This window comes from Emydura macquarii, unplaced genomic scaffold (genome assembly GCF_026122565.2).
Source record: "Emydura macquarii macquarii isolate MOO-44397 ecotype Brisbane River unplaced genomic scaffold, CSIRO-AGI_Emac_v2 contig_691, whole genome shotgun sequence".
Classification (NCBI taxonomy): Eukaryota; Metazoa; Chordata; order Testudines; family Chelidae; genus Emydura; species Emydura macquarii.
In genome coordinates this window covers 12,799,968-12,822,693 of record NW_027130828.1, presented here as the reverse complement: position 1 = coordinate 12,822,693, position 22,726 = coordinate 12,799,968, and the positions used below count along the sequence as shown (strand labels likewise).

General features: G+C 41.8%; 1 protein-coding gene across 1 annotated transcript in view; it reads left to right on the top strand.

Annotated features, from left to right (window-relative positions):
• The window catches only part of LOC137148917 (collagen alpha-1(XXVII) chain-like), a 226,174-nt gene that overhangs the window by 50,834 nt on the left and 152,614 nt on the right, over positions 1-22,726 (top strand). The window contains exons 7-13 of the mRNA XM_067542144.1: positions 813-866; positions 2,961-3,014; positions 9,763-9,807; positions 10,690-10,743; positions 15,502-15,546; positions 18,816-18,869; positions 20,131-20,175. Coding sequence (XP_067398245.1) covers positions 813-866; positions 2,961-3,014; positions 9,763-9,807; positions 10,690-10,743; positions 15,502-15,546; positions 18,816-18,869; positions 20,131-20,175 — 351 coding nt within the window. The remainder of the gene's footprint in view (positions 1-812; positions 867-2,960; positions 3,015-9,762; positions 9,808-10,689; positions 10,744-15,501; positions 15,547-18,815; positions 18,870-20,130; positions 20,176-22,726) is intronic.

Here is a 22,726-nt window from a genome sequence, read left to right as displayed (position 1 = left end):
ACTCCCAAATAATTCTGTGTGTCTCGTGTCCCATTTAGCTCACGCTCCACCTACTATGATTTTTAGGCTGGAATTTCCAAAGGATCCGATTGGAATTTGGGGTCCACTGAGATTCCAGTTGGGAGCTGAGCACCCAATTCCCTTTAGCTCCTCTGAAAATCCCAACCCCAAAGCCTGATTTCACAGCAGGAGACGTTCAATTTGAGTCACAGATGTGGGAAGGAAAAATTAAGAATAGAGACACTTAAGATACAATGTGCCTCTTTCATCTGCCAGCCTAAAAGCCTGATACTGCTCTTGAGTCTTGCCACTGCTAGCTCCTAATTAGTGTAATTTTTCCTCTGGTTTCATATGTCCCCTACAGTTAAAGCAGGAAACAGCAGCTATAGTAAGTTGCTGACCTGAACTGCTTAACAGTAACAGTAGGCTTGGGTTGTTTTTTTATGGTAATTTATAGGGGGAAATTGGGGGTGGAGAAGGTGGGAAATCACAACTATGTAATAAATATGAAAAGTCATGGCATTGCTTTCTTCCAAATACCTTTTTAGTTATTTTAATGCAGCCAAAAATAGTTTAAAAACCTTTAGTGCTATAGCCTCAACGAACAGTTTCAAAAAAGAACTCCAATCCATGCCCCAGTAAAGTGGAACCATATAAGAAAACTTTAATATGTTTGAGAGGACGCGATGAGAGGGGGGCGCAATAAAATAGTTTTAGAATTCAAAGGCTCAGTTCAAACAAAACCAAATATATAAAATTATATACAGAGAGTTGTCTCTGAATATTGTCATGAATTTAATTCTTTGTTTCAGGGCCAAAAAGGTGATCCCGGGTTGTCACCTGGAAAAGCTCGTAATGGAGAGAAGGTAAGCATCATTTTGATTATTTATTAGTGAGAGCTTGGGGCCCCGTTGTGCTAGCTACTGTCTATATACCTAGCAAGAGACAATCCCTGCCCCAAAGAGTTTACAATCTAAGCAGAAAAAAAACTCAGAGGTTTCCTCTTTACAAATGGGGGGCGGGGGGGTCTGAAGAATTGAGAGATGTAGGGTGTGTTAGCATTTCAGTCAGAGGTGTGATTGCACTTGTGTAGGCATACCCACATTAGCTTTTAGTCTGGCTAGCATGGCTAAAAATAATAGGGAAAACATAGTAGTGCAGTCTTCAGCACATGATATATAAGTGTGCCTGGAATCCTGGGTATATACTCGTATTCCCAGTCCGTGCTGAGGTCCATGATTTGCTCAAGGTTAGATAGGGATTTTCAGCAGAGCTGGGAATTCAACTTAGATCTTTTGAGTCCAGTGGCTTAACCACAAGACCCACCTGTCTGTCTGTGGGTGAGGGAGAGAGATTTATCTTGATCATCATATTTAAAGTAGGCTGCATATTCTCTGACCCTCCTGTGTGATAATGGATATTTCGCCCCCCACCCCACTAAAATCTATTAGAATCAGTGCAAACCATGCAAGACCAGAATGTGTGGTCTGATTTTGTGTTTAGCCTTTGTTAAGGATCAAGAGGTTCTATTGCTAGTCCTTTTCTATAAATTAAGATCTGTGTTTTGCTGTTTCACTGTTAACTGGCTTTTATTGATGTTTGGTAATAGGGGCTCACATAAATGTTCAAACTAACAGAGGAACAATCACAGTTTCCTAATGTCTATATTGATTTGTTCTTTTATTATTGCCAACACACTTACTACTTCATAACTCATGTCTAATGCAAATAAACCTTTGCCTTCCCTTACACATCATGAGACTTTTCCTATTCATATACAGTTAATGGAAAGCATCAGCCATGAAGGGACTATTAATTTGAAGCCAGGTGCTTTTGGGTCATAAATTAAGGCCAAAATCAGTAAAGATGATGAAGTTGGAGAACATTGAAATGGCTATTTTGAAATTATTCTTTCATCTCAACAGCATGAAATGCCCTTGAAATGTTTTGTGTTGCATCAGAATGGGTGTGATATGGAAAGTGTCTACCAGAAAAAAGTGTAACAGTTTTCTTGCAAAGTATGTCCAGTGTAAAAGTTGGTAAGGCCCACAGTATCCTTAGCCCATGTTAACAAGGCCTTGTTCCTGATAGTATTTATAGAAATTCAGAGCTTTCAGCAAGAGTTTGGAGTAATGCTTAATTCTTGCTACTTATGTCAAACTCATGTTAAATAAAGAGTGAAATAATCAGTCAAATCCATGCTAAAGTCCGAAGAGTTCGTTGAGTCTAGTCTGAGAAAGCCAAACTGTACTTAAGTAAGGAGCCGGATGTGGTATGTAAATAACTTGCACCAAAGGGCCCAGTCCATTCTTAAGATGTTTCTAATACACCAATAGAGGTTGAATTCAGTCCTTTCGTAGGAGTACAGGCAACCAACAAATCTCTCCCTCTAAGCAGCCAGGAAAAGATCAATCAACATTGTGTATACAAGGAAAATAATTTTATTCTCAGAGCTATCTGAGTTGGAGCAAGGGGCTGAGCCACTATAGTCATAGTAGTGGTAGTTTATGAGCCTGGCTGCTGGATTAGACAAATGGAAGCAGCCGATGTAAGTTGTTCATGTTGCATTTAAAAGGCAGGATTCTGCTATTTAAAATCCTGTCAAAATGCAGTTGAAGTGTGCAACTAAAGGAGATAATTGAAAAGAGGGCTAGAATTCTGTTGGTGAAAAGCTGGAGACCCTGCAGTAGCTGCACTTAATTCACCAGGGTTATTGTTTAGGTGAGCCAATTAATAAAGAGTGTCTATTTACAATGATCTTTTAATGGCACTTCTCTTATTTCTATAAATTCTTTTTCAGTGGATTTCTGAGGAATTAAGAGAATGAGTCTCAGAGACCAGCAATTCAGCCCCCCAGAGTATTATGGAATCTATTCTATGCCAAATAATTTCAGTCAGACCATAAGGCAAGTGGGAATAAAAGCCGCTGAAAACTAATGAGGCATGCTTGCTTTTTATAGGGAAAGATGGGTTTACCTGGTTTGACTGGGCTTCCCGGGCCACCGGGTCGGAAGGTAAGCACATTTTCATTTCTAGTGAATTAAACCGATGTTGTCAATAAATAACAGTAAGTACCTTCTCAAGCACCTTTCACTCTTAAAATTTGAAAGTGTTTTCAAATATTTTAATTAAGTCTCAACACTCGGTGAGGGCGAAGCAAGTTGTTGTTCATGTGTTACAGGTGTGTAAATTGAGGCACCAAGATTAAGTGACTTGCCAAAGGTCACAACAGCAAGATAATGTCAGAGCAGGGACTAGAACCCTGGAGTCCTGATTCCTGGGCACTGGGCTACACTGCTTTTCTACCCTCTGACTCTGTGGCTTGACTAGGAAAAATGGCCAGGCTTAGTTCTGATTTAGCTAACACATGATAGCCAAGTCCATTCTAAACCTGGTCTGTCTTAGGTACTTATACAGCCCCCATCACTACAGTATCCGAGCACCTCAAAAATTGTAGTACATTTATCCTTCCAGCATTCTGTGAGGCAGGGCAATGCTGTTATCTTCTTTTCACCATTGGGAAACTGAGGCACGGAGAGGGTAAGTGACTCACCCAAGGTCACACCAGAAGTCTGGGGCAGAGCAGGGAACTGAACCCAGATCTCCCCAAACTAGTACCCTACTTACTGGAACATGCTTCCTTTAAACACAACCCTTTCCCTAGGGTGTATGCAGGCTACCACCTTTATCTCAGTTATAGCTAGTCATATTCTAGAATGGGCAGAAGCTAAATGAAGGTACGGCTTAGCTAGTGTATGTTATCTGAGCCCGACCAAAGCTTGACCACATTTCCTGGTCAAGACAAACCCTTAGGCATTTGGAGAAGGAGTTTCTTTCTTTCTGTGTTTTGAATGGAATTTGAAATTAACATGGATCTGCTTTATTTGCTTCCATATTTGTGCCATCAGTTGCACAAATGTCACTAGGAATGTGCATAGATCTGAGAATTCCACCAAGTGCCAGAGTGTGAGATTCCTCACTGCCATGTCCCACCTTTGGTGTCTGCATCAGTATTTGCTTCCCCACATTAGTGCCCCAACCATGCTAGCACTATTAATTGTGTCCATGCTTTTAGTGGTGGCAAATTCCATGGCTTTGCGTGAGTGTGTGGGGAAGCTCCTCACCCCTCCGCAAAGCAATTCTGGTTTTTTGTTTTACCCTGCTGCAAAAAAGCATCAGTCTAGTGTAGTGGGTTGGAAGACTGAAATAAAGGGCTTTCAGGGAGCATGAATGAGACCTCTGCCAGCCTGGAGAAACTTAAGAACTACCCTCTAGCATGGGACTCCTGGTTGCTCCTTCCTTACTATTTAATACACTAGTGATCTTGGTGAAAGTTTCAAAGCAGTAGTAGGGATTCAGGGTCTTTCACCTCCAGGTTGCTGTTTTGGAGCAAGCTCTGCTGATGGTGACTGAAAGCTGTGAAATGAGTTTAAGGGATTTCATTGGCATTGCCATTCCCAGTTGGCAAATATTGACATTGCAAAACTGACCATCATAATTGCCACCCTTATGGTCATCTCAGCAGAGAGGTCAAGATGTGAATGAGTCATTGAGAATGAACTGCCCGTCAGAGCAATTCCCCTGCTCTATTCCCCGCACGGGCATGGACGCGCGCAGGCGTGCACACAGCCACACCCCTACCTGAGAACAGAGACAGTAGCCATTGGCGGTAGAACTAGGTGAAATTTTTTGACAAACTATTTTCAGTGAAAAATGTAAATTCAGCAACACAGAAATATTTAGCAAAGTAGTGTCACTTTCACCTAATTGTTTCAGTGGTGGGGCGTGGGGGTTTAAAATAGAAATGCTTCTATTCTTCCTGATTTTTTAAAAAACTTTTTCAAATGAAACATTTTGATTTTTTGATTTGAAATGACTTGTCATTTCAAAATTCCCACCCCTCCCCCCCCCCAAACCGCATTTTGCCTTCACAAACTAGTTCTAATGAGTTAGTTGTAACGTGCAAAGAACACAGTTTTCTTAGCATGGCAGCTCATAAAACAAAGCTTCACGGTTTTGATCAGCAAAATGCAGTGTCAGGACAGAATGGCTTTATGGTGGAAAGAATGGAGCAGAAGTAGGAGACTAACCAAACAGACCTGAAGCCAGTTCACAGCCCCCACACCTGACCTTGGAAAACATGAAGCTCATTTAGGGGTTGTGGTGGAGGAGGGCTGGTGGGAGGCGCTTCTGCTTCTTCAAGGACATGAGTAAATTGGATGGTGAGATTTTCCTTCAGTGCAGCAAAAAAGAGGAACTAGCTTGGCAGATGCTCTAGTGCTGCCTGGATTTTATTAGCCTTCTAAATTAAGAAAACTTTTAAAAGCTGTTGGAGAAATATTTGGAAAAACAATTTATAATCTGGATTCCTTGCTGGCATCGCCCCAGTGAAAATACTATGGTGTTTGGCTGCAGGCGAGCAGCCCATTTAGCCTACAAGAAACTGGCGAAGACTTGAAAATTGGCCTAAGCAATAGCAAAAAAGGTACTGTCCTTCCATGGGATTAGTGGGAAAAGAGAGTCATGCAGGGGGGGGTTGGATGGAACCCCATCCACATCTGTCTGCAAACTCTGTGTAAGAACTTCCAAAGAGACAGAGGTTTTCCCCCATGGGTTTCTCTCTACCAGAAACATTTTTCCTTCTGAAAGAAGCAGTTGGCTCTGCACTCTTTGCGATGGAACTGCTAGCAAAGGCCTATAGTTCCGTATGGCATGGTTTGTGCCATAAGAACACATCTACCATGTGAATTGGCCATCTGTTCCTTTGTAGGTTTGGATGCTCTGGCCTCCGAGTGCCCACAGATACTTTTGCCTTTGCCCAGCTATGGGGTATGTGAAACAGCTGTTCAAACAAGGGATACCAAAAACACTGTGGTGTGGTCTGAGAAAGAGACATTGCTCATCCACTTCACATGAAATGAATTTTGCTTTTGCTGAACAGCAGTTCTAGAAAATGGTGGCAAGAACTGAGGCACCAGAAGGGAAGTGCATTAAAGAAAACTAATAGTCCATAAATGTGTCTTGGTATTTGGCTGTTGGATGCAGAATATGACCGTCTTGCAAATTGATTCTACTAAAGTATTGTGCAACTTCTCCTGGGACAGAATGTTGCTGAGGACAAAACGACTGCTACTGTAGCTGAATGTGAGGCTGTGCATGATGGAGCTATTTAGAGAGTAAGTGACTCACCCAAGGTCACACAATGAATATGAGGCAGAGCTGGGAACTTGAATCCAGTTTTCCAGAGTTTCCAGTTCAGGGTCTCAGCCTCTAGACCATCTTTCCAGATGGGCAATGGCTGAGTTGGGAGAGGCTACTGAATGCAGCCTAAGTTCTGCTTGTTGGACCCTGTCCATTTCCTACAGAAATGCCAATTGTCATCACTATGATAGTGTGGATTATAAACATTGTCAAAAATGAGCAAATCCTTCAGTGAAGTGTAATTTCCCCTTGAAATCACAGCCCCTTGTGTTTAATGCACTGTAATAATCAGGAAGTGTTTGGATAGGAGAGCAAATACAACTGTTTTCATACACTCTTCCCTTTCATTTCAGTGCTATTTAAAGAGTATTGCAGCAGATAAACACTTTCACATACCAGCTAGCCTTAGAATGCATGAGCTTTTTCTGGCCTAGCTATGATAAACCTCAGACACTGGTAATCACAGGTTGATGTAGAGAAACACATTTTAAACACCCCCGAGTTAGCCATAAATAGTGAAGAGTTTATTTAATAGAATACAGCAATAATATATGGTCTGTATATTTAGCTTGAGAACTATTCACTTAGCTTTATATATAAAAACATCGTGATGTTTGGTGCACACTTGAGCTCTAGGCTTGTACTTACAGTCTCCACATCTTCCTCCAGTCTTGCTGTAATTCTCACTGGTGGGAAAACTTATGAAGCAATCCAATTCCTGAATTTTCTGGATCTGCCTTTTCTGAAAGAAGCTTTCAGACTTCTTGATATTTTTTGAGGGGAAGAGGAGGGGCTAAAATGTTCCTAATTTTTCAAATCTCATTGGGAGATTTGTAGAAAGGTATCTTGCACATTTTATATGAATGTAGCTCAGAAGATCTGTGACTTTTTTAGGGTATCTTTATGTCCATGGAGAACCTCGCCTCATAACATAAATGATGCTCTTTGATTTTTCTGATTTGGATTTGAGCTACACCAATCTCCACCTCTCCTGTGCCTGCATAGATTCTGATTCTAAAATCTAAATCAGGTCCTTGATGTGACCTTTAGGTGGGAAATCATTTCCTCCTTTGGGATGGAGTTTCTTTGCCTTGGGCATAGATTTCTTTTGAAAGGGATGTCTCCCTTCATTTAGGACCAACGCTGTTGCTGTTTATTATGTATAAAGCACCAACATTGTGCTTGGCAACACATGAGATAGAAATAATGGCACATTGCCTCCCCCGCATAAACTGACAATCTAAAAGACCGAAAAAGGGAAACTTTCTTGCTCTCTCTTGTATAAATGGACTTCCAAGTCCCAGTTCATCTGCTCATGTCCCATGGTTTGTGCATCAAGAAACTTTTAAAAGAGGAGCAAGTGCCTGTGCTCAGATTTATTTGAACATCAGGAACCCTGAAACTTTAAATCTTGACCTCTGACCCTCTGCAACGATGTCTCCTGACAAAAGCTTTCTGTGGAGAGGAATGAAAAAGAGCCCTATTGTTTCTATAAGAACTTAAGAATGGCCATACTAGGTCAGACCAATTGTCCATCTTCGAACAGTGGCCAATGCCAGGTGCTTCAGAGAGAATGAATAGAATAGGTAATCATCAGGTGATCCATCCCATCAGTTATTCCCAGCCTCTGGCAAACAGCAGTTCCTGGCTAATGGCCATTGATGGACCTATCCTCCATGAATTTATCTAGTTCTTTCTAGTCATGATTTTATAGATCTCTATCTTATCCCCCCCTTAGTCATCTCTTTTCCAAGATAAAAAGTCCATCTTGTTAATCTCTCCTCATATGGAAGCTGTTTCATACCCCTAATCATTGTAGTAGCCCTTTTCCAATTCCAATATATCTTTTTTGAGATGGGGCAACCAGATCTGCACGCTGTATCCAAGATGTGGGTGTACCATGGATTTATAAAGAGGCAATACGATATTTTCTGTCTTATTATTTATCCCTTTCCTAATGATTTCCAACATTCATTTAGATTTTTTGACTGACGCTGCACACAGAGTGGATGTTTTCAGAGAGCTATTCACAATGATGCCAAGATTTCTTTGTTTAGTGGTAACAGCTAATTTAGAACCCATCATTTTATATGTATAGTTGGGATTATGTTTTCCAGTGTGCATTACTTTGCATTTATCAACATAGATGTTTGACTACATTACAATGACATCCTTAGGCCAAGACTGGGTGTAAAGTTATAGATCAGGAAATAGTTAACAGTTATAGCTCAACCTGAAGGTATTTTGTTGTGCTTCTTAATAGTCCAATTATTGTGTTAGTGTCTAACTAAATTTAATCTTCTGATCTGCTTTGCCTCTACTTTGTGGAGACTAATTTGTTTTAAGTAGCTGCAGTAACAGAATAAAGGGAGGGAAAGAGTATAAAATCCAAATCTGTTACTTGATACACAAAAGGAGATCTAGGTAAATCTGGAGAATGTAAACCACACCTTAAAATGAAGGATCTATTTGTTTGTAGTGAAAAACTTAAACTGTTCCATCCTCGAATTAAAAGATCTACCACACAATATGGCCAGCTGATTGACTGGAATATAGTGTCCCATTCTGGTATCCACACTTCAAAAGAGAGGCTGAAAAATTGGAATGGGCTCAGATAAAAGCTGTAAGAATAATCTGAGGTCTGGAAAACCTGCCTTGCAATGTGAGATTTAAGAAACTCATCCTGTTTAGCTTATCAGAGAAGTTTGAGATGATTTGATCACAGTCTTTAAGTACCTACACGGGGAGAAAGATGCCTGATAACAGAGGGCTCTTTAAGGTAGCAGACACAGGCATAATAAAGACAGAAAGTTGAAGCTAGATAAATTCAAGATGGAAATAAAGCCTAAATAAATAAATGAGGGTAGTTGATCATTGGAACAACTTACCAAGGGATGTGATGGATTCTCCCTCTCTTAGATATCTTTCTGAAAAATATATGTGATAGCTGAACCTGATGTTATTGGGCTTGATTCAGAAATTGCTGGATGAAATTCTGTGGCCTGTGTTATGCAGGAGGCTAGACTAGATTACCATAATGGTCTCTTCTGCTTTAAAATCTATGGATGAAATCCTGGATTTATTGAAGTCTAGTAAAATTCCCATTGATTTTAATACAGTCAAGATTTCATCCCATTAATTTGATTTAGTATATGACTAGTCAGGTAGGTAATTTTGTAGATCTGTTTTTCCAGGTCCATTCTTAAGATAGTCTTTCCTCACAGATAATGTTCAGATACAAACAAGGCAGCCTCATCTGTGATACTGAAAATCCAGCCATGAGTGGGTGGTTATTTGCATTTCAATAGCATCTAGAGGCTCCAACCAAGATCAAGGATCCATTGTGTTAGGCGCTGTACACATACATAGTATCTGACAGCCCTAAAGAACTTACAGTCTAAATAGACAAAACAGATGGGAGGTGAAAAATTAGCATGAATCATAAGTTTCCTTCAAATCTGTAACCTGTTTTTTCTATAGCGCTTTCATCCCAGCTGGGATGAGAAATTCAAACAAAGTTTTGATTATTTTGTTCTGTTATTTTCTTATATTTTTAAACAGGGATACAAAGGCTACCCTGGATCCCCAGGTCATCCTGGAGAGCAGGTGAGTGCCCCTTCCAGATTCCAAGGCTTAAACTACAAAGAGGGACGGATTTAATCTTTTATCTACTAATAACCTTAAATTGCGTTGACTCATTTACCAAGCTGTTTGGTGCAATTTTACAGAGGCCAGTCTGATGCAGAGATGATTTATGCAGCTAACTCCCATGCTAATCAGGAGTCATGCTCATACATTGACCAACATCAGTGGGGGCAGGGGAAGGGAAGGATTTACATTAAGCTTCTAATTTATTTCCAGACTTTATTGCCCAAACTTGTGCAAGTTTACACAGTGGAAATAGGGGCAGATTTATTCTCATTCTTTTTCCTTTACGTTAAGTTTTCAGCTAGAGTTTACTAACTAACCACACCATACTAAGTACTTGACTGTAATTCACCTTCCACCCCCTCCTTTCCCGACCCCCCTTTTTTTTTATTTGGATAAGTCTGATGTTTGCAATAAAATAGCAATGAATAGCAAGGCCTGTTTGAGATGATGTTAAAGGATATTATACATGAATCCATTTAGTTTTAAAGAATTTTGGCAAAGCGTTCCCCCTAGTAAAACAGTTCCATATGCCAGAGATATAGACGCAGCCTTACACCTTCTCTTAGCCTCTTTGTTCCAAACTATCTGCAGGTTTCAGTGGAGGGATGGGGAGACAGCAACGCTTGCTTTATGCCTAGATCTGTTGAGTTGGCTTCTGTAGCATTTTCTTCTTCTTTAATTTATTTCTCTGCCTTTTTTAAAATCTAATTTTTATTTCTCTTTATAAATCTGAATCAAGTTCATTCAAAACACACACACACACCCCACCCCAAGGCAAAGCAGCTAAAATCTAATAGGCTGTGGCACTAACTCACCTTTGTGTGCTTTTCTTCTAAGGGTGAACAAGGACCAGACGGGAGCCCAGGTGCCAAAGGTTATCCTGGCAGGCAGGTGCAGTAAATCTTACCGTGCTGTGCACAGAGTAGGGATTTGGGTATGCAGGTAGATACAAGCATACCCCACTAAACACAATACACACGCTTTGGTGTGTGTTTTTGGTTTGTTTGTTTGTTTGTTTGTTTTTGTTTTCCCCCTTCGCATAAAGAATATGGTCCATTCTGATTTGTTAGTGACTATTCAGGTTCTTAGAAATCGTTCTGTTCCTTGTGATTGTTGTCTTTTAAAAACAAAAATGCACTCATTTGACAAATTGACGTGATGCCTGGAGAATTCGTTTGGGGCATCAAGGAGATCCCATGTAAACATGATCGCTGCAGGATCTGCACTTGTCAGAGATGGACTATAGACGTAAACAAGGGAAAAACTACAAAGCATGTTTTGTCCTTCATAGATTTTCATTCTGTATTGTAGCATCTGTGCTCTGTGTACTAAAAATCCCCTGTAAATGGGAACTCTGCACAATCTGTTCACTTTTCCCTTGTAGACCTGATCTCTAGAAACATGCTCACTATGGGCCAGGATATGCCCTGTGGCTCCCTGAGTGTGCAAACAAGGAGCCTCATGCCCCTTGCTTTTGCCCCTGCACAAGAGCCAGGTGCAATAGCAGGGGCATGAACAGCTCTTCTATGTGGTCCCAGAAGTGCAAGACATCTCCCTGCCCAATTTTCAATGCCTTGCACCCCAGGAATGGCCCAGGAGGGAGGAGGCTTTCACCCTTAATTCAAAGGGAAACAGTGCTGCATCTTTAACAACATTCATTCTTCCTAGTGTCACTGGGACACTAGAGTTACACAGGTGTTAGCCAGGTGTTTTGTTCATTTTTCTATCTGAATGTCCCTTCCCCTCAATTGCTCAACTTTCACTCTCTCAGCTCATGGGATGCTGTCATTTTACTAGTTCTCCGGCCATCACAGAGTCTTCTGTGGTGGGCAGGACCTGAATTTGCAAGATAAAAACAAGGAAAATCTGACCATGTATTTTCAGACCTACTTTATTACTCATAAAGATATGAGAAGGGGGCATATGCCCAGTATCCACCCATCTGCCATTTGCAAATCACTTTTAATACCTAATGTCAAATAGGAGAAAAACCTAAGTCAGAAGAAGGCATGTTAATGAGAGAAAAGAGAGGGATTAAAGCCAGCAGCAAACTCTACCTATGAAGCTTTGTCTGCTCAGCCTTTTCCTAGCAGGCCTATAGAAATGGGGTCAACCTGCTTTTGAAGATCCCTTGAGGAAGTGAATATTAGGTAGTCACTTCATATTCTGTTGTACAGCACTAGAGGACAAAGTTTAGCAATAGAAAACTCACCTGTGCTACCTGATCCATAGCCCACCATCTACAGCATATCTACGGCCTGCCAAAGCAGACCAGTAATATAATTGCTAAACACATAGGGTGCAGCTGGATATAGCCATCTAACAATGTGTCCATGCAATCCCTGATGAAGAACAAGTTCCTGCCAGTATGCTGTTAGCAACAATCCCACCAATAATTTAGAAATTGTAAGATGGCATCCCAGGCACATGCCTTCCCATTCTCAAAATAGAAAATCTGCTCTTTGTGTCATCAAGATCCAGTCTCTACAGCATGTGAAATTTGAGAATTGGGACAATAATATGTCCCGTGCAGAACCTACTGACTCTTTCACAAAGATTCCCAGCAGCTGGCTGTATCCAAGTACTGGTGAACCTTCCAGCTCCCCTACAGATATGCTCACTGGACATTGTATCATAGAGATTGGCAGTGGATGTGAACAATGGAGGAGAATTATTCCAGTTTCTCCTACATCTTGCCTCCAAATGTATCTAATAGAGAACTCTATTTACCTAGCCTAATAAAAATTCCATAGAGAGAGAGACACACACTGACCCTGTTTGGCTTATCTCTAGCAGTTCTTTACAGGCATGAATGCTATAGATTCACAGGCTACAGTCGGGATAATGTCACTCTCGGATCAGGTGGCCAGCACTCCACGTCAGTTAACTTTTGCACTCCAATCCGTCTCACTGTGAGCTGCAATAAACAAACAGCCCTGCAGCACAGTAGTAATGTGTATGTGGGGCTGACTGCAAAAGGGGACTAGACTAATGAGACAGAAGAAAGCTGACCCTCTGAAAAATGTGCCAGAAGTCCTTTATGTATGAAAGAGGCTGCAGAGGGAAACAGACCAGACTCAGACACTTTAGTTACTAACTGTTCCAGAATGATGCATGCCCTAAAATGCCTGGAATGAATGCAGAGATCATGCCCTGGGGCATGAGGCTCCAGCTGGAACTGTCAGCTGATCTTCATCTCTGTGGCTCTGATCCCGCAAAATTGTATTTATTCACACGAGGTCAATCCACCAAGCTTTTCAAAAATTAATGTCATAGAGCCCAGCTTCCAAGTCTGTATTTAGAAACCTAAAGAAGAATCTGATTTTTCAAAAGCACAGAGCTGCCAGCAGCTCCTGCTGATTCGTAGAATTATTCCCGTGAGTTAGGGTTTGCAGGATTGGGCCCAGAATGAGTCACACACTTGTCATACAGGTCCAAACACAGCCAGGTATCTCAAGAAAAAGAAATCCAGTGTGAACACTAGACAATTCAATTATTAGTGTTGTCTCGTGGCTAGTCGCACTTGATGTGTTAGACATTGTGCCTAGTCCTACTGAGGATATGTCTACACTGGAACTGCTGTAATTTCACTGCTGTAATTTCCAGCTAAGGTAGACATACATGCTCTAGCTCTGATTGAACTAGGGTACTAAAAATAGAAGTGTAGCCATGGTGGGAGTGGTGGGATGGGTTAGCTGCGCCAAATGTGATCCTAATCCAAGACCATAGCTACGTACTTGGTTGGTTGCCCCTCCTGCCGCTCATACTGCCATGGCTACACTTCTGTTTTTAGCAGGTATGTCTGCCTGAGATGGAAAGTGTAATTTCCAGCTCCAATGAAGGCATACACAGGTAAGCTTGTACTGTAATATCATTTTCATATGACTCCATACAGATGCAGAGGAGTTAGTCTATTAATAATAAGCTAGATAGATTAGATAAAACTTTCTGCATTCACACATCTTAGGAGTGAATATGAACAACTGAGGGTCCGTTTAGCATATTCCAGAAATACAGTACTTATAGCATTCTAGAGATACCCAAGTCTGTGAATCTCAGGCATAATGTACAGACAAATGCACTGGAAAATACAATCAGTAGGAGAAACTGAGATTTTTTTATGAACCTAAATGTGAATGTAACATTCATGCCATCTGCAAGGTTCTTGAGAGACTTATACATCAAAGCATCACGAGGGAACATGTGTTCATCAGTCCAACCAACATAATAACTATTCGAGCTATGGTGAACTGACAAGACTAGTGGATGTTGTTTAACAGGTTCACAGCAGGGTCTTACTCCCAGTCAGATAAGCTGGACAAAGTATTTGTCCCCAAGTACATAGAAAACAAAAGTAATTTTTAAAATGCAGTTATGATCAAGAAAGTGGCTCTGAAAAATGGCACCTTCTTATTCAAGAGATCTGAACCCAGTGTGTTTTCAGTCAGGTCTCTCTATTGACTAAGATTTTACTATTTGTTACTCCTGTCAGCTGTGTTGGCTCTGCAGTGTTATAGGAGAAGGAGCTAGGCTCTATTTTGCCTCGCGCATCATAGGCAGAATTGTTAGCTACGTTCCAACAGCAGAAATCTTCTACTGGTGACGATGTGTGAGCCAGAAAGAGCACAACTTGACTTTCAGATCCCAGGTTGAATATGCAAAGCTACCAGTTAAAGAAACTAAACCTGTCCTTTGTACTTGTAAATTAGATCCATTTGGTCTGGAAGCTGGTGAAAGGCAATGAACATGGAAGCTGATTATGCAATTTTTATAGGACCTCTTTTCAGAAAACAACCTCGCTTAAGGGAAGGGCAGTGGGTACAGAAATACGAGTTGTATTTCGATTTCTTTCCACAGCCACCAATGCTCTAGATAGAACCTGCCCAGTATAACTAATTTTACAGATGTCATAAGGCTGATCCTCCTTACTTGAAGTCCAATGGGATTTTTTGTAGTGACTTCAAAAGGAACATGATTGGGCTCTTAGTCATTGCTAGAAAAGGGGTAAATTCATTGAGTCTCTCCACTATTGAAGGTAGAGAAGGTCATTCATGATTTGGAGTTCAAAGATCTAAAATATGTATTTAACTGCATGTGCAACTGTGGGCCTGATGCAGAGCCTGCAGAAGTCAGTGGGAATCTTTCTATTGTTTTCAATGGGTTTTGGATTGGGCCCCAACTAGATTCCCCACCTAGGAATTAAGATATTCTTGACGTAATCGGCTGCCTTCTTGTCTGTATGGTTCATTGATGGCACACTCGATCCTGCCTTTTGATGAATGCCATTGTCTATGCACTGTCACTTTACATTGCAACTAGCCTATGATTGCAATTTACTTACATCCCACTATGTTAACCTCTCCAGTCTTTATGACCAGAAATCTCCATTCTAGTATTAGTGTTCTGGGTCCCAGAGAATGAGCGCCTTGTTTTTTAAGATTCCCAAGTTTTGCAGAGTCATCGATCCACAATAATTAGGGATTTTTCCCCCTCCTTTCCCCCCATATTCTCTGATATCGACACTCCCTTGGGATAGTTGTGAAACTGTCTGAACCATCCTGGGTATAGTGCTGTAAATTTGGCACTGCTCATTAGGGTTTACATTAAAGCCTCTCCACATTTGTCTTTGTTTTTTCTCTTGCGTTTCAGGGTTTACCAGGACCAATAGGGGAAGCTGGTCCAAAAGGCAGTCGGGTAAGTGAGCCATTTTTTACCTTGTCTTTCTCCTTCCTTTCCCCCTGAATCCCCCGACAATTCTTGCTCTTCGTGTTCAACTTTGCAACCCTAATGTAAATTTCTTAGTTATTTTTTATTACATAGAGCTTATTAATTAATTGATGCATCATTAAATCCCCAATTTGTTTAAAACTGAAATGTATCAAAACCAATGAAACAACTTCCCACTATTGTTGGTGCCACAAAGTCAAACCTTGCAAAGCCCAAAGAATTGGAGAGGAAACAAAGTAATCCAAGTCCCAAAGGATTGGTCTCCCTACAACTTTGGTCTCAGTGAGGCCTCTTCAACTTCAACCAACACAATGGTTGAGCCATTCCAAACTCTTTGAAGATGGTTCTTCCAGACGTAGGCTGGTCCTGAGTTTTATAAGAAGAGAAATTTGGAATTGATTTTACATCTTTTTGTGCACAACAACAAGCCAACATCTTGAAGCCATATGCAAATGAGAATGTTAATATCCCTGCGTCTCAGCTTGGGTTTGCTCGTCAGCTCGAGCACAGGGAGTTTCCGCTGACTGGGGGGGAGTGAATTAAGAACTAAAATGTTATTTAATCTCCTTCTGCTCTTCACCTACAATTAGAAATGCATAGTTATACTCTGAGCCAATAAAAATGCTCCTCTCCTGACCATGTGTTCATTTCTCCATGAGCTGTAAATGCTACCAGCTGGCTTCCATCACTTGAAAAATTGCAAGCAATAAACAAAAGCTGACTCCATAGCTAATTTGATTCCTATGCTAGGGAGAGGGGTTGGAGGAAGGATCAGCTGCTTAACGTACTGTGGTGGAGACAGATCTGTGATAGCACAGCTTACTTTCCTCACTTCACTAAGTTGCAACCCTGTTTCTGATGCACCTATTTCACTAGAGTAACCAGTATCTTGCACTAGAGAATTGTGTGACTTATGAAACAGTAGGAATTCAGCATTGAGATGAGTATTTAGGGTCTTCAATGCAGGATAAGACCCTTGAAAATTATCATTCATTTGCTACCCTTCAATGTCTGGGACTGAGATTTTCAAAGCCACCTAGAAGTATTGGATCTCAAATTTCCATTATAATTAGTGGGAACTGAGTGTTGATATTTCTTAGCCCAGAATTTATGGCTAAAAGAGCCTGAATTGTTGACCAGTTCAGGCACTCCTTCCCCTGCTGTTTTTTCATGGGGATTGTAGGGAGATGTACTGGAGTGAATAGGGCTTCTTTGTGACTCAGGATGAGAGGACAAACAGTGAGTTAGATGGCTGGCCCTGTCTGTGGTTATATCATCACACAGCAAAGTACTAACTAGCTGAAATACTGAAGTGATGTGGGATAGTAGTCTGGTGGGTTTCAGAGGCTTACTGGGATAGGCCAGTGGAGAAATGTAGGGAGTGGAAAGTTGCCGGTGTTAGGGAAGGAGGAGGCTTAGGAGAAATTTAGTGTCAGTGTTTTAATTTAGTTCTGTGGTGACCTGAGTTTTCGGATGTCATTGAGGTGACTTTCCGCTAAAATTCACTTCTGCTTGATGTGATGCAATTGACAGAAACAGTCCTGTGCAAAGGAGTAATGCACAAGGTAACTTTTCTGTGTGCAGAGAATTAAGCACGAGTCTCCAGTCATTGAAAGGATGTGAAAGGATATGTAGCATTTATGCAGTGGCGTTTGCCTGTGCAGGAGCCGAAAGCACAGAAAAAATACTGCAGAACTGAACAGTTGACTCTCACTACTGAGCTGAGATGGAGCAGCCTTTGTGCTAAACAGGGTTTTAATGAGAAAGGAGAGACTCCTCTGATCAAAGCTAGATTGTGGAGGAAATGTAGGCATGTAGAAAACTGAGCTGCTATGCATAGATATTAGGAATCTTTAATGCAGACACTGATCAGCATGCAAGGCCTGTGCATTTTCAGAATGGGACCTTGGTGCTTGAGGAGAGGACAAGGAGTCTGGTGAAAGGCTCCTGGAAGTATTTGGCGTATGAAAGGGCTTGCGGAAAGGGGCAAAGAGCTTTGGATGGAGCAGGTATTTACCAGCTTGAGGCTGGATGGCTTGTAGTATTGGGGTTGAAGTGAGAACTTGCAAGAAAAGCAAGGACGTTTGTCGAGAGATGCAGATTGTTTGACTGAGAGAGAATCATAGGCATTGTGTGGTGCTAGGTTTGTGTGTGGTGGAAGATGACTGGAGGCAGCTGGACGTAGTGGGTCTGGTATTTGTGAGAGGTCTGGCTAGAATCTGCACCACAGAGAGCCCTATGGAGAGCGAGAGTCAGGATCCAGCAGGAAGATGAGATAGCAGAGGTTGATAAATTGGAGAAGGTTCAGAGAAGAGCCATGAGAATGATTAAAGGATTAGAAAACATGCCTTATAGTGATAAACACAAGGAACTCAATCTATTTAGTTTAACAAAAAGAAGGTTAAGAGGTGACTTGATTAACAATCTGTAAGTACCTACATGGGGAACAAACATTTAATAATGGGCTCTTCAATCTAGCAGAGAAAGATATAACATGATCTCATGGCTGAAAGAGGAAGCTAGACAAATTCAAACTGGAAGGAAGGTGTACATTTTTAATGGTGAGAGTAATTGACCATTGGAACAATTTAACAAGGGTTGCAGTGGATTCTCCATCACTGACAATTTTTAAATCAAAATCGGATATTTTTGTAAAAGGTCTGCTCTAGGAATTATTTGGGGGAAGTTCTATGGACTGTGTTATACTGCATTTAGACTGGATGATCATAATGGCCTTCTGGTCTTGGACTCTGGATCTATGAAGGGAAGGATGAGCTTCAGGGAGGCGGGGGGAGAGGAAGAAAGGAGGACCAGATATGAGGCTGACAGGAGGGAAGACAGAATGAGAAACCTCCAGAAACCGTCAAGGAGACCAGGGCCTCTCTTTAGAGATCTCTGTTTGGCATAGGCATGCAAATGACTGTAGCTGTAACTCTTGCTAACTTGAAACCAAGCTCCATTTCTCTCAGGTACAATCAGAGACAGCCCAGGTAAGGTTCCATCCAGCTGGCATCTTCCTGCACGGAGTCCTCATGGTCCCTGGTGTGAGGGTATGTGCCCTTGGACTACATCGTGGAAGCCAGCACCATGCAGTCCATGGGCATATACACTTGCCTCAAGGTTTATTTCATCACGGCTGCCATAGACCAGCGCTGGAGGACGCTCTTCTGTTCAGGCAGGATAGAATGACTGCTAACGAGAAACTTATTTGATTTTTTATTTCCTCTTTCCCTTAGGGGTATATTGGTCTCCCAGGATTATTTGGGCTGCCAGGGCCTGATGGAGAACGAGTGAGTATTTTGTGAGGAAAGCCTTGGCTTTGTGTCTCTGGCATATCCATCATCCAGTTTCTTCTATACCTATTGCAGCCTATTCTGGACATTACTCTGTTATCCAGTCCCTCACTTTGCCTGCTTAAGGGAACAGGCAAGAATGCCTAACACTGGGAGAGAGATGGTTATCCTCTTCTGCATGCTCCTTTCCTTGTGTGGGAGCTGGATCTTTTTGTGGGCAGTTCAGGATATTGGGTTCCAGGCAAGGTGATCCATTGCTATTCGTAAAATAGAAGGGAGTGTTCAAGTGGATTATATTTTTCATTGTTGATGTGATTTTTTTTTTCCTTTTGGTCCATCTCAATGGAAGAAAAGCAAATGCTTAAGTGAAAATTCCTTCTTCCAGTTTGGGACAAGTTTTTTCCAAATTGACTAGTGATTTTGAATGCTCAGCTGGAAACAACTTAAAGGGGCTCTATTCTCTGAGGGCAGCTGATTGTCCCTTTCTGACAGTCAGGCTCCTTTCAGGTATTTCCAGATGAGCAACCTAAAGTTGAGGCATCCTGTATGATTGGTCACTTTTGAAAATCCCTGTTCCCTCACCCCATCTTTTCCCTTACACTTTTCATGCTTTCCAAACCATCGATCCTGATCTGAAAGAGTGACACAGGACATTCCTGTCTTTTCTTCTCTTCTAACCCAAGCCTTTAAAAAAAAAAAACTGTGTCCTTTCACCCTTTGGCCATCCACACAGTAAAGGGCCCACTCTTCCCCCCCAACCAGATTCCCTAAGATGAAGATTTGTTTTATTCTGATTTTCATTCCACCTAATTGGCAAATACAGACTCCAGAAAGAAGAGAGGCCCTTGAGCGTGTATGTGTGCTTGCATGAGAGTGACTATTTAATGCTCTGGAGTGGCTGATTTAATGCTCATATAACTAAATAAGAAATATAAACAGAAGTTCTCTAGCGAGTGCTTTGGCTGTAGCCTTCATTTGATTCCAGGCCAGTAGCTTAATTACTGCTACTGCTAAGCATAACCTTAGCCTGCTGTCCCTGGGTGTGGATGGTGCTTGTGTCTGCCCTATGGGGAGGTTATAGTTAATGGGTTAAGGTTAATTCTCTTCCCACTCTCCCTTGCTCTCACAGCTGACTGCAAATAGCTGACATCTTGATTTCTCAACAATGCTGCAGTTATTAGCCTGTTTCTTATTTCCCTTTGTTTTGTTTGTTTTCCCATTCAGACCTTTTTTTTTTTCTGTGTGTTTTTCCTTACAGGGTATCCCTGGAGTTCCTGGGAAGAGGGGCAAGATGGGTAGGCCGGTAAAGTTTTTCCTCGTCTATTATGCAGACTTTGTTGAATGAAACTGAAAACATAATGCTTACTGCTGCCTGTATCTTTTCTGTGATTTCTGGTGGGAGCTAAATGAGGAGATCAAAGATCTCCTGATACCTATCCAGCTCTCACACTTGTACCCACTTGTTCAAACAATGTGATGTATGCAAGAGACTTTTGTAAAGCAACTTTTGTACAAATTGTGTCCATGAAATGCTTTATGGAGTTAATCAGCTCCATCATTTTATTGTTATTAAAGAACAATAGCTGTGGGTGGAGAGGAAGTTGGAGATCTAGGTGAGAGACAGAAGAAAGTGTTTTCAGGAAAGTTGATGAAGCCTAAAGTTGCAAAAAGTGTTGTTCCAGATGGCAGGTACTGCCCAAGACAAAGCTCTATTTTTCAGAAAAAGAGCTGAGGCTCAGGGAGTTACATTAGCCCATTTGCTCCTGCTTGCTTTTGACTGTGATCTGTTGTGAATTCCTTAGTGTTGGTTATGTTTCCACTTTCCCATATCTCCTCTCCAGCACTGCTGTGCCATCACTAGGCTTATTCCCTCTGATGCTCTCTTCCCTGCCTGTATTTGCCTTGCCAGGTCTGTTACACCGATGACATATGTACACATAATGTCATTCTAGTCCTGTGACAGTACCTGAGCAGGCTTGTTCTTTCTTTGTTGTATTCAGTGTCTTGTCTTTCACATAGTGTGCATTTCTGTTCTGTGCCACTGTCACTATCAGGCTGTCGTGCTTTCTTGTAAATCATCCCTTTACCCATGTGCAGAAAAATCAACCCTCCCTCTCACTTGTCCTTGCATGCAAATGTGTGCTTTTGAGGAGTCCCACGTCTGCCACTTGCTGTGGTTCTCACAATAAAAGCTATGCAAACATCCTGACAATTCCACATTCATCATCCATGTTGACTATCCATCTCTTGGGGGAGCAAGGGGTAAAACAAAATTGCCAAATCTTCCTGGAGTTTTGTAGTACGTTAGTTACATCAGAAACCTCTATGATGAATAATTGCAAAGAATCAGTTGAAACTATGACTCACTGACCAGAATAAAATAAACAAGGCAACCGTCGTTAGGTACAAGGATCTGGTCAGGGTTTCTGGGCTCTGACATGTTTCCACATACAACGTGCTGTACGCTCAACATATTCCAGCTGTTTCGTGTGGGGGGTGGGGGAAGGGTTATGATCTTCCACTTGGAAGTCTTTGCCTAATGGTCACTGTTACAACCACACTGTTCCCTGAGGGCAGCGGGATTCTTTCTCACAAATGCATATGCACTTAGGCTGGGATTTTCAAAGGCCATAGGGGAGCTAGGTACTCACTGAGCTGAGCATCCAATTCTCTTAGACTCCTTTTGAACACCCCAGCCTCATTCCCATGATGGGATGTCAGGGATTTTTAAGAAATCTTGACTATTCTGTTCTGTTTAGGTTCTAATGCTGCACCCGTTGCTGCAGGATCCCCAGGCCCAGATCCTCAGAAGTAGTTAGGCCCCTGTCTCCCATTGAAATCAGTGGGAGTTAGGTGCCTAAATTCATTGATTTCAAGGGGAGTTAGGCACCTACATCTGAGGCTCTGAGCCGGGTGAGTACTTTCTAGTGTTGGATTAGGATTGATGATGATGATCTACTTCCATAGCATTGTGAGACATGGGAGAGGTTAAATGACTTGCCCAAGCTTACAGACAAATCACTGATAGAGCTGGACATAGAACTCAGCCTCCTTGACTGCTGCTCCAGTGGCTTATCCACTGGGCCATGCTGCCCTTCAGCATGTCTGCATTATCAGTGGGCCTGCTACAATTTTGTCCATTGCTTCCTTGTTCTGGTAGGTTCTCTGGAGCTGTACTTCCACTGCCAGCTTTATCTATTTGGGTTGTTTGTCAGTGCAATAGCAAGATCTTTGAAATGCTTGCCAGCTACCATCCCAAGCAGCTAAGAATAGTTGAGAGCAAGGAAGGAGCTTGCACCATAAGTGTGTGTCTACCTAGATTCGCTTGGTACTAGATCTCGATAGATTAAGTGCTAAAGGTTTTGTATGTTACACTGTGAGCCTCCCAGGATGATGTAAGTGTGTAAAGATTAAAATAGACAAACTGGACATGAGTCAGGTTTTGAAATCGTTCCAGGAGAGTTGAGCTGTGAAGGGCTGTAAGGAACATGGAGAATCTGTCCTGAAAATAGCCATTCAGCTGACTCCTTCCTCCTCCTTGTGCACTCCTCCTACTGTGCATCAGAAATATGTTAGAAGAGAGTACTTATAAAATGTGTGGGCAGCAAGGAGTTCCCTAGCAAAGGAGAAGAGGTCTGAGACATTCTGTGAGGAGAATTACTCTTAAATGTGATGTACTAGGAAGACTGGGATAACATGACTCCGTGATGCCTCAAGGACTGCTGCCTTTTGTAGGGGCAGGCTGGAGCCTGGGAACCCAATGGGCTGTTACTAAACTTTCATCCTTGCCAATGAAATGACTAAGAGCGAGGGGGTTTTATGGTGCTTAGATGGGCAACTGTCCAGGAGGTCCT